Genomic DNA, 12,526 nt, shown 5'->3' with positions numbered 1-12,526 from the left:
CACTCTGCCAGGTGCTGGGCTAAACACATTGTGCCATTGTATCACTTCATCCTCCAAACTGCTCCGTGAATAGGCTACTATCCTTGCTGTATAGAGGGTCAGAGAGGTTAAGCTACTTGTCCAAGGTAACACAGCTGGGAAGGGTTGCCACCATGAATCAAACCCAGTCTGTCTCCACTAAAACATCTGCTTTAACCATTGCTTTACTGGCTCATGTGTCATTTGTTACAACTGATGCCATCAAAGACAGAAATAGGACTACCATAACAGTGGAGAGGCAAGTGGAAGGGTCACTGAGGTCTTAGACAGAATGGGGTATGGCTATTGTCAAGATGAACTGGGCCCTGAGACTCCATCAGTGCAGCTCTCCTTCTGTCTCTCCTTACTCTCTCCTGTGGGTGGGGGCACCAGTGTTTGGTTTCAAATCTGCCACCCTGCATTAGCCATGCATGCCCCAGTGGCCCTGTGCCCTCTCCCTGGGAGCAGCAGAGATCTCCACTGAGCCTTGCCTGGTGTGGGGCCAACGTCCTGTGGAGCCTCTGGCGAGGAGCTCTGGGACCTCTTGAGTCACCAACAAAACCAGGGAGGAATCAAGCAAGGGGCTCCCAATCTTTCCTCGGACCTCTTATTATCCCCACCCCATGAAAAACAACATCAGTCCCATAGTCTGCCTATTGAGAATTATTTGCCCGTCCTATAGTCATGCAAGACACTTAGTAGCTGTCGCCTACTGGTGGCCCCCACCTCATGCCCAGCTCTTTAGCTCATCCAATCTTCACAGCATCACAATTCTACAGAGGAGCATCCCAGAAGTTAGAGAGCATCCCAAGGTCACACAGCTGCTAAGAACTGTGACCTTAATCACATTTGCTCACAATAACCAGGCCCACTACAGTCAGCTGAGATCCTTCAGGGCCGAAGCAAATAAGTTTGTGTTTTGGGTTAACTCCATGGTTTGCAATGTTGGCTGACTCTAGGAACCACCTAGGAAGCTTTTAAAAATCCCCAAGGTCAAGCCACCCCCAAAGCCAATTAAATCAGAATCCCTGTGGTGGGACTCCGGCATTGGAATTTTTGAAACTTCCTGTGGTGAGGCCAATATGTAGCCAAGGTTAAGATCCACTGATTTAACCAGTGCAGTTTCTGAGGATGAGAAGTCTCCATCTAGGACTAGGAATGGGATTTATTAATAGTGATTGTTAATAGCAGCTAACAGGGTGGTCACACTGCCATTCCAGGGGCACCATTCACAGTTTAATCTATAGGAGTTGAGGACTTGCTGTTGTGAGGTACACAACCGGCCTGTTGTATGTGGCAGCCCTGGTAGCCAGCGCCAAGTGCTCAACTCTATACTAGGCATTTGCCAAGCACCTTGCAAGTATCACCTCGTTTACGATACCACAACTTCATGGAGAAGGATTCTAACATAATGCTCATTTTGCAGATGAGGAAACACCAGATCAAAAGCAGCTGTCCCATCTCAACTCTGCTGTTCAGTGGGAAACAGCCATAGACAATAAGTGGGCGTGGTGTGTCCCAGGGCTGTGGGATTTTGTCCAAAGGCTGTAGTTTCCAGGCTCCAGCTCCAGAGGGTAGGAAGGCACAGACAGAGCTGACATTCAAATCCAGGTCTGAATGACTTCAGCCTCCTTATCCTTCTGCTTCCTCCTGCATTTCTTTAACAGCCATGAAGAATCCAGACAAGCCACTTACCTTTCTCCTTCATGATTGGCCTGCTCCTCCCTCTCCCTGCTAGCTCTTCTCCTGGCTGTTCACCCTTTTCTTTCCAGAGAGGACCTGTCTAATGCCCACTTCCCCTCTTAGCCCCTCCATGGCCACTCCCCAGATGGACCCCAGAGTCTTGGATCTCTCGGGACACTCAGCAGCCTTGGGAGCCACCCCAGTCCTCTGCCTCAGGAGGCCCAGCTGACCACCCAAGACAGCCTGGATTTTCTTGGCCTGGCACCTGTGCTTCATTGAGTAGTCTCTTTTATAACAGGACCTGTGTGAGGTTCTTCTGCCCAGAGACCCCGGTTAAATAAATTAAAAGGTAGGAAGGCTGGTTCAACTTTCTAAGTCCTGGGGGTCCCCAGAAGCCCTCCTCATCCCACCCCTCGTAGATGTATACATGGATCTCACAGGGGTTGTTTGCTGTGGTTCAGCTCCCTGAGCGGCAAAGGCAATGGTTTTTCCCCTGCAGCCCTGAGCTAAGGCACCAGCCACATCCTTCAGGGTTCCTGCCTCACCCACCACACCAGCCTGGCCTCAGGGAAACACCTTCATCTGGAGGAAATCATTGAGCCAAGGCTGACCACAGATTGAACCTGGGGTGCAGGACTGGCTTTGTAATTGACAGGGCCCAGTGCAAAATAAAAAAGGAGGGCCACTTGTTCAAAATGCATTTGACATTTCAGACAGCAACAACAGAAGATCAAACCAAACAGGGCCCCTCTTCCAAAGCAACCCTGTGCGACTGAGTCCGACTGGCCCTGGGGCAGCCAACCCACTGGCTGGCCAGCGACTTATGTATGGGGCGAAGGTCTCAGCCAGGCCAATCACAGATTTTTTCCCCTGGAATTTAATGGGAGAAAGAGACAGAGACCACCCACTGGAAGTGAAGGAAACCAAAGTCATAAAACATCCCAAGGCCTCTGACAGTTTCCCCACACAGCAGCGAGAATGACCTTTTTAAAACTGAATCAGGCGCGCCTTTCCCTGACTTGAACCAACCCGTCCACCCTCACTCCAGACGCTCTCCCAGTCAGTCAGCTCACAGCACTCCCAGCACACTATGTCTTTTTGTTCCCTGAACAGACCCAGCTTGTTCAAGGTACATGAGTCACACATGCTGTTCCCCAGGCCCCAAATGGCCTCCTTCCTCATTCTCAACTGTCAGATCTTAACGTTGCCTCCTCAGAGAGGCCCTCGCCATACCTGGCTGACAGTGGGTCCCTCCTTAGTCTGTATGGGAGCCTGGAGCCATCTGTGGTCTTTCGTTTTCATTGGCTTGCGTATGTGCTGACTGCTGGCCTCCCTAGCAGAGTGTGGGTTCTGTGAGTGCCGGGACCTCACTTGCTTAGTTCTCTTCTGTGTGTCCAGTGTCTACTGCAGTGCCAGGAAAATCACAGGAACATGAACATTTGTGGAATGCATGACTATTTTTATCATGATTCACTTTCTCAGTGGTCATTGCCATTATGCAGGAGCTCTTGATTTTATGTACTTATTTTGTATCTGGCCACATTGTTGAACTCTCTCAGTTCCAAATGCGTTTCTGTTCATCCATGTGAGAATTCTGGTTATATGGCTTTATCTATGCAAATATTAAGGCTGCCATCTCCTTTCCTAAAGTTATCCAACTTATTCTATTTCCAACCTTATCACTTTGGCAACATACGGTGAGTTTTTTTAAGGATGGTGCAGCTGATGAAAAGCAAGCAGCTCTGGAAGATTTGTGGGGCACAGAGGGACTAAGAACAGGTGAATAGCCAGGGAGCCAAAGTAGTTATTAAAGTGTGGCATAAGCTGAACAGGAAGAGAGCTGAGGTCACGGGAAGGAAAGAGCGTAGCTGAGAATTACTCAGTCAAAGGATGGGTGACACTTGACAATAGGAATAGTCAGCAAAAGAGAGAAGATCTCAAAGCTCCAATCTGAATCCAGGTGTTCTAATGCATTGGCACCCAGAGAGCTTGATCCCACAGACAAGAAAATATCCACACTAAAAACAGAAAGGGGAGCTGATACAGCCAACTTTGTATTTTGTCAAATGCCCATTTTAAAGTAACTCTAAATACTATTATGATCACCTTTTAAGGACCAAAAAATTAGGAAGGATGTAACCTGAAAGCAAACAGCCTTACAAAAAAGATGAGGGAAAAAAAGGGAAGTTAAGAAGAATTCTCATTTTAGAAATGGTTCTGAGAATATGAATTCGAGAAAAAAATTAACATGTCTATGCTCTGACATTTCACCTAGCTACATCCAAAATACCTTATAATAATTAACACTTTTTCCAGATTACACAGCACCTTTACATATGTGGTCTTACTTGCTCCTCCTAACAGCAGTCTGTGATGGATCATCATAGAAATGCCAAACACGGGTCTGGTGGCCACCATTGCAAAGTAGAGTCTCCGGTTTGATGCATAGATTCCCGATATGTCACCTTGCAATGTGCACCCTGTCAAACCTCCTCCTCTGTATTTTCTGACCCCAACAAGCTGTTTGCCACTTCCAGGTTTTCACACATCCCTGTTCATCCATGAAACTGTATTCGGGCAGAGAATGGTTCTCATCCCCTTCCCAGTGTGGGGGAGGAAATGAAAGTCTGTCCACAGGCAACATGGTGGCCCTCAAGCGGGGGCTGAAGCCTGGTATTTGAGGTGGGGACACACTCCCTCAGTTGCCACATGAAAACCACATGCCACAGGGCACTGGTTCCCCAAGACCAAAGAAAACTTCAAAAGTTGTATTGGCAATTACCAACAAATGTGCAGACACTGCCAACTGTCAGAGCCTGGCAAATAATAGGAGCTCAACCTCTGCAAAGCTAGACTCATGAAGAGAGCAGAGCTAAAGTCTAAATTTTCATTGAAATTCCTATAAGCAGCTAATGGCCAGGCAGTGTCTATACCTTTGAGGCGTTTTAAGTCAGTCTCTCTCTCTCTCTCTCTCTCTGTTGTACTTGCTTTTGGCATTTCAAGGATAAGGAGCCAGTTTGTAGAAGAGGGAGCCCTTGTGTCTAATTTTTAAGTAAATTGACAGATTTCAAACTGCTATGGTAGAAGTAGGGCCATTGAGTAGCCAAACATTTGACAACTATCCCTTTGCTATTAGGGACACAGCAGTCTCTGAATTTCATACTCTCCTCTTTGATGTGAAGACAATGAAAAGCTGAACAGTTCCACAACAGAATTTGGAACCGTGAATAGAGTTAGATAATAAAGGGTAATACTTTCTTTTTATCACTGCATTTATCCAAATTGTTTTTAACAAGTACATATTACTCTTTTTAAATATATTTTCATTTTCTGTTACGAGCTCATTGAAAAACAGAAACTCAAACATAATTCCTTTTATAGTGGGAGAAAACCGTTGTTTGCAAAGTCAAGCCAAAAAGTATGCATGTGTCAACCCATATTTTGTGACCCATTATCACTTTACTTCTACACTCCAGAGACGTCGCAAACATCATCTCCAATTCTCACAGCCCTGTGCATGCGTTCCATTATGATTTCCACTTTATAAGTGAAGAAACTAAGGCTCAGAAAGTCAGGTAGCTTGCCCAGGTATGCGCAGTAGCAGGTGGCCAAGGTCTATCTGACATGAAAACCTTGCCCTTCAACTGTGCCCCATGGGGCAGGGTGAGATTATTGGCTCAGCTCTGAGCTACTCCCCTGCCCATCTCCACAGCCGCCATGTACTCAGAGATCCAGAGGGAGCGGGCGGACATCGGGGGCCTGATGGCCCGGCCAGAATACAGAGAGTGGAATCCGGAGCTCATCAAGCCCAAGAAGCTGCTGAACCCCGTGAAGGCCTCTCGGAGTCACCAGGAGCTCCACCGGGAGCTGCTCATGAACCACAGAAGGTAGGGATGAAGCCCTGCTGCCTGGGCCCATCAAGCACCTGGGCCTGTGGGGGATGGGGAAGATACCCCTGGAGGAAAGCAGAGCTGGCTACCATCCTGGGGCTGCTGGAGACTGAGGAAGGTTGAGGGTGCCCCTCATGATCACCAGCAAAATCTGTAAAGACCCCATCCCCAGTGGGCCCCTGGGAACCAGATGAACCCAAAAAACCCTGTTCTCTTGCCCAGCCACCCGCTTCATGCCCACACTCCAGATACACTTACTGAGTGCCTACTATGTGCTGGGCACTGAGCCCAGACCTGGGGATACAAGAATGAATGGGACCCAGTTCCCGTCCTCACAGACAGGGACGGGTGCATAGCCAGGCAGTAGGATGGGTGCATTGATGAGGGTGTAAATAGGCCTGAGACCCCAGAAGAGGAACCCGAGAGGGGTCTAAAATGACTTCACAGGAGCGCTGCTGCCTCAGCTATGACCTGAAGGGGGACTGGAGTCAGCCAGGCCTGGAGGTGGGTGTTGGATGGCAGAGGGAACCTCATATGCGAATGAACAGGAAACAGGAGTCACTTACTGTGCCTGGGGCATCAATTGTGTGGTGCAGGCCAGGGCAGAAGGATGGACTAAGGAAGGGTCTACAGCAGGGGCACAGGGTGTGATGGGCCCGTCTGGTGAGGTGGGGGGATGGGGGAGCTCACAATACCGAAGGGGGCAGGAGTGTTGCAGAGGCCCAGGATGGTGGCTGGCTCTTTCATGGCAGGCCGTGGTGTGCAATGACAGAGACGAGCCAGAGGGGCATCTGGGAGGAGGCAGGGGTGGGATGGGGCAATTGATGGGATGTGAATTGGAGAAGGGGAAGGCTGAGCGTCCTCTGGGAGGACTGGGAAATACTCCTGCTCACCAGTAATAGCATCAGCCCAGCGTTGCTTTCAGAGCTCCCTCTGCTGGCTGATTCTGGTATTAGAGCCGATTGTGATTTCTGTTCTTGTTTTCAGCTATGTGACTAATATCCTAGCAGTTATCATTTTGTACACTGAGTCGCTTTTGGTTTTGTTTTCAATTTGTATTATAATATGAGCATTTTCTCTGAGTGGCTTTTAGATTCATCCCTTTAATATCAAAAAACATCACGACAATCAAAAACAAAAGCTTAAAGACAAATCAGAGAAAGTATTTGTAATATAAACAAATTTTATTTTTAAAACTCACGTATACAGAAAAAAATTAATATATTCAGATCTCTTAAAATCCACAAGGAAAAGATGAATAAAAAGTAATACAGTACAGCCAGACGTGGTGGCTCACACCTGTAATCCCAAAACTTTGGGAGGGCGAGGCAGGAGGATCACTTGATCCCAGGAGTTCAAGGCTGCAGTGGGCTATGATTGCACCACTGCACTCCAGTCTAGGCAACAGAGAAAGTCCTTGTCTGTAAAAATAATAGTGATAATACAGTTAATTCACAAAAGAAGAAATGCAAATGGCTGGTAAACATATCAAATGTTGTTCCATGTGACTAATAAAGAAACAAATGAAAAACAGATATTACTTCTTGCCTACCAGATTCTCAAATATAAAAAGATTGGCTGGTGATGGTGGGGAGAAATAGATGCTCTTGTACACTGTTCACAGGAGGATACACTGGATAAACTTTCTCAGGCACAAATAGATATATGTACCTCAAATCTTTTCAAAGAGCCTGACCTGGCAATTCTACCTTTAGAAAAGTATCCTAAGAAAATAACCAGAAATAACGTAAAACTTGGTCTCTGCAGTCAGACAGGCCTGAGTTCAAATCCTCATCTGGCCCATCTGTAGCTGTGACCTGGACTGGTATCTTCAGCCCTAGCAGCCTCAGTGTATCTTCAGCCCTAGCAGCCTCAGTTTCTGTCTCGGTGAAATGGGACAGTAATGGGTCCACCTCCAAGACTACAGGGAGGATTGCACAAGATAATATTGGGGGTTGGTGTCACCGCAGGAAGCAGCCCTGAGGCTGGGGGAAGCGGGAAGGTGATGGTCTCCTGACAGCTCCCCCTTCCCCACCCCAGGGGCCTTGGTGTGGACAGCAAGCCAGAGTTGCAGCGCGTCCTGGAGCACCGCCGGCGGAACCAGCTCATCAAGAAGAAGAAGGAAGAGCTGGAAGCCAAGCGGCTGCAGTGCCCCTTTGAGCAGGAGCTGTTGAGACGGCAGCAGAGGCTGAACCAGGTGGGTGATGGGCACCCAGCCAGGATCACGCATCCTCCAGGGCTGTCCTCCAGGGAAGAGCTCTGCTGTGACCACAGCCAGTAAGAGGGAAGAGGATCAGCAGACAGAGCACTGGACTAAGAGTCCACGCCTGGCCTGAGTCCTCCCTCTGCCATTCACTTTGCTAGGTCCTTAGGGTGAGTGGTTTCCTGTCTCTGAACCTCAGCTTCCTCACTGGCCCAGTGTACTGCATGCTGGTTCTGATTTCATTCTTACAACTGTCTTGCGTACCAGGTGGCATTCCCGTTTTAGAGATGGGGAACCTGAGGCCCAGAGCGGGTGAGTGATTTGAACCAGGCTTCACAAGGAGAACTCAGTCTCATGCTCTGTGCCCCAGCTACCAGGCTAGTAGCAAAACTCATCCTCAGGTTGGTTCTGTTTCCCCACTGAGTGGGCCCTTGGTCCAAACTCCGTAGGTTTTCGGAGTAGCAATCCCCCTAGCTCCACCCACTTCACCCTTCTGCTTCTCCCTCCTTCAGCTGGAAAAACCACCGGAGAAGGAAGAGGACCACGCCCCGGAGTTTATTAAAGTCAGGGAAAACCTGCGGAGAATTGCCACACTGACCAGCGAAGAGAGAGCGCTGTAGGGCCAGCTGCCAGGCTCAGGCCACCACCCACCCTGGCCTGGACACCCTCCTCCAGCCCTTCTGCACCTGGCAGCCCTGGGCCCCAGGCCTTGGGACGTCTGTGATGTTCCCACCTGCTTCTGTAGAAATGTGTCACCCCAGAGGGCCTGGCTCTCCCTGGGAGGCTGGGGCCCCTAAGCTCCTAGGCTTTTCCTTCCAAGCACCCAGACCTTCTGCTCCACGAGGGAAAACTTGCATCCCTCCCTGCAGGGGGTTCAGAGCCCAGCACAGGGGGTTTCTCTGGCAGAATTGAGGAGGAAGAGGCAGCCCTCTGGCTTGACAAGCCTTCTGTTCTGCCCGGGCCTTCCCACCAGGAATCTCCAAGGCTCCCCAGGGCCCCGCTTCTCCGCGCACCCAGCTCCTAGGTCTCAGAGAACTCCCCCACCTGCGATTTTACCTGCAGCCAGCAGAGCTTAGCTTCAAGGTCACCCGCCTCCAAAGCACTGAGGGGAGGACGGGCAGGGCAGACCGCAGGTGGCCTTGTTGCTGCCATCCTGACCAGGTGGGAGGACACTAACAAAGACAGCTGTTTTGGGTGTTCTCCCCTCACCCATGCTTTCATCATCCCCTCCGCACAGCGCCCACCGCCACCCCACCCCCGCCCCATCCAGGCCTTCTAACCACACCTAGCCAGGGCTGCCACATTCCTGCGCCCAGAAGTCTGCAGCAGTGCCTCACAAACTTGATTGTGCATGCAAATCACTGGGGATCTTGTTAAAATACAGCTTCTAACTCAGTAGATCTGGGGTGGGGGCTGAGATCCTGCATTTCTAACAAGCTCCCAGGTGAGGCGGAGGCTGCTGGTGTGAGGACCATGCTGTGAGCAGCAGGGCGTGAGTGCCCAGGGCTGGTATGTATTAGAAATATCACGCCTGAAGCCATTGCTGGCCCCCACCTCCCGTGGACTGATGCCCCAGGGATTCCCACCCCACCTCTGCAACCCCAGGTTTTCTTCATTATCCATCCCACCCCAGACTCCCACCCCCAGGAATTCTCCATGAAGACTTTGGCCTAGCAAATTGTGTTGGTTATGTGAGTGTTGTTTTAATCAGAGATGTATGTGATTGCCAATCTGCATTTCTTACCAGTGTGACCACACTGTTATGATGCAAATCTAGCCAAAAAGAAAAGAATTTTTTTTTTACTTTTTCCTACAGTCTTACGGAAAGCAAATATACAATGATTTCCAATAGGCTTCTGGAATAGAAACAGTGGTTTGAAGACCCCACTGCCGCCTTTATGGACTGGCCCCTTTGAGTCTGAATCCCCCGCCTCTGTCACCTGAGACCCAACCCCTAACTGGGCCAACTCCAATGAATTCACCCATTTTTCTTCTTCAGAAGGCGTTTCCTATGTGAGACCCACTTATTTTAACCTTTTGCTCCTATCCCATTTTTAAAGAATTAGAGAATAAACCAGGCCTGTTCTTTTCCCCTGAAATCCCTGCCTCTGGCTCCTAAACCCATCATCTAAGGTGACAGAGCAGTGCTGGAATAGCATCTCCTTTCACTTCCCCCAAAACTGCCTCAAAGAGCTGCCACTGGCATGCTCTCTGATTCCTGGAAGCAAACGTGGGACTGCCGGAGGAAAGGGATTGTCCTGGTCTTACTCGTAACTGGGTGGTTTGAGGGTGACTGAAGTCGTGCTTTTCCTGTGTGTGGCCAGCACAGGGCTGTAAATGCAGATATTCCGCCTGTGTGCATATAAAGTCAAGCTCAAAGAGGCTCCTGAATGTGACTGGCGTGCTGAGAATGTGGTTATGCTGTTTAATGTATGTCAGGTGAGGGTTACGCTGAAGATGCACAATCCCTAAAATAAAGATCACCACATCCCCAAAGAAGCAGCCCTCGGGTCCATGTGTTGTTCAGACATGTGAAGAGAAGCAAGACAGAGGGTCTCAGATAGATGAGGGGTCCCCAAGGGAATGCCTGGGGCTTTACCCAGTGGTCCCCAGAGGTGCTCCATGGAGGCAACAAGTCTTTCCGTGAAGCCCCAGAAGTAGAAGGGACCTCAAGCACCACGCCCTCCAGGGCAGCCGTGCAGAAGACCTTGGTTCACTCTTCAGGGGTCGTCCCAACTCCATATCTCCAGCCACTCCAACTGTGGAGGCTGTAAACCCAGATTCTCACTGTTCCAGTCTCCTTTGCAGCATAGGATGGCTATGTGATTCGGTGTGGCCAATGAAATTGAAGAGGAAGTCTACAGGGGCTTCTGGGAAAGCTTATGCTTTTCTGATAAAAGACACAGGCATGGCTAACATCTCCCTGGCCTTCTTCTTTCCGCTTTGATTGAGGGTGTGATGCCTGGAGCCACAGCAGCCACCTTGCTACCATGAGAAAAAGGCCAAGAGAATCACAGAGTCATTGACCCTATCATTATTTCACCAAGCCAATGCCAGCCACCATCCTTCTCCATAATTATTGTAAATAAAATAAATCCCTCTTTATTTAAACCATTGTTGGTCAGTCTCTGTTACTTGCAACCAAAATCATCCCTAACTGACAGAGAAAGCCAGTCCCTGCCTGTCCAAAATTACCTGCAGGCTGTGCTAAAAATCCAGATTCAACTTTCCCATCAGAAGCCTGTTGGATCAGGATCCCCAGCTGCAATGCCTGGGATCTGTTTTTCTGTACCTTCCCCATATAGCCTACCTAGCATGAGTCTGAAAACTGGTACTTGGACATCACTAACGCACACATCATTCACCAAATATTTATTAAGTGCCTGCTCTGTGCCAGGAAGCATGCCATGGGCTGGGGCACAGTGGAGAACAAAGGCTCAGTGCCTCCCCCTCATCTGATGACGGCAGTGGCCTCCTCCCAACTGGTCTCTCCTACTGGCCTTGTCTCTACACCCTGTTCTCAACAGAGGAGCCAAAATGATTTTCTTCCAGTCTAAGGCAGAACTTGTGACTCTGCACAGAGCCCTCCCTGGGCTCCCAGTGGAGTCTCTCCTGCATTCCAGGTGGTCCTATAAGTCCAGCTCCCTCTTAGCCTCCGACCTCCTTCCTGCACTCTCCCACTCGCTCACACAGCCCCAGTTGTGCTGGCCTCCTACCCTCTCCAGGCATGCCTCATCTCCATGCCTTTCCACCTGCTCTTCCCCAGCCAGGAGTATCCTTCCCTCCAAGACCCACGGCCCACTCCCTCACTTTCTTCATGTCTTTCATCATGCTTCTTCTAAATGAGGTCCCCTTTAGCCACCCCATCTAAAATCTCAACTTCGACAGTCTTCCTCTGCCTGCCTTGCCTTCTTTATCCTCTTTACCATTTATCACCATTGAACATATTTTATATTTTACTGATTTGTCTCGTGTGTCCCTCCTAATGATAATGTCAGCTCCATGAGGGCAGAGATTCTTGTCTGTCTTGTTTACTCTGAATCCCTAGTGCACAGGGCCTAGAGAAGGGTGCTCAGGAAGTGTTTGTTGAATGAATGAATGAGAAACCCCTTCTCCCTCTGCAATACCCCTAGCCTTCTCCCAGGTCCAGCCCATAGCAACCAGAGAAGGCGCCACCTGCCTCCTTCCTCCACGGTCTCCACTCTACCCACAGATGTCCATTTGGCGGGAAGCCCTCGTCTGCCCTCTTGGGCATTCATCAATACACCTGGGCCTCACTGGCATCGTACCGGCAGGACCTGCATCAGAGCCGCGTGGCTCCTGCACACCACAGGAGTGTCTAGAGAGTCAGATCATCCCTGAAGGCTGATAATGAGGCCATCACCCAAGCCTGGAGACCATGGAGAAGCAAAAGGCTGCTGCAGCAGCTCTGACTTCAGACCTCTCCTTAAACAGGGAGCCAAGACAGCAACCCCTGTTCCTGTGGGGGCCACACTCTCTCACACGCACCAGACCACGGGTCCTGGTTTGGGTTTGCAGAATGCAAACCTGTCAATGGCAAACCAGCACTAAACACAAAATCTGGGAGAGAGGGCTGACCTTAGGACGTGAAGGGACCCTCCATCCCTGGTCCTGCAGTGTGTGTGTCACTGGAGTCCTCAGACCGCGGGAGCTGTGGCAGGGCAGCCTCGCCACACTTGAGACTATACTGACTCCAAACCATGTGAGGGTG

At 49.9% G+C, this 12,526-nt stretch overlaps 1 protein-coding gene across 7 annotated transcripts in view; it reads left to right on the top strand.

The window, feature by feature from the left end:
• FAM107A (family with sequence similarity 107 member A) overlaps positions 1 to 10,905 on the top strand; it is a 63,304-nt gene extending 52,399 nt beyond the window's left edge. For 3 of the 7 annotated variants that reach the window (XM_077990358.1, XM_077990359.1, XM_077990360.1), the window contains 4 exons: positions 5,414 to 5,588; positions 7,632 to 7,788; positions 8,307 to 8,410; positions 10,747 to 10,905. In XM_077990358.1, the coding sequence (XP_077846484.1) occupies positions 5,414 to 5,588; positions 7,632 to 7,788; positions 8,307 to 8,410; positions 10,747 to 10,753 (443 nt within the window). In that variant the 3' untranslated portion in view covers positions 10,754 to 10,905. 7 annotated transcript variants of the gene reach the window in all.
• The last annotated feature ends 1,621 nt before the right edge of the window (positions 10,906 to 12,526 follow it).

The sequence above is a fragment of the Macaca mulatta genome, chromosome 2 (assembly GCF_049350105.2).
Source record: "Macaca mulatta isolate MMU2019108-1 chromosome 2, T2T-MMU8v2.0, whole genome shotgun sequence".
Lineage (NCBI taxonomy): Eukaryota > Metazoa > Chordata > Mammalia > Primates > Cercopithecidae > Macaca > Macaca mulatta.
The sequence above is the reverse complement of the archived record's forward strand: the minus strand, read 5'-3'. Positions and strand labels throughout refer to the sequence as shown.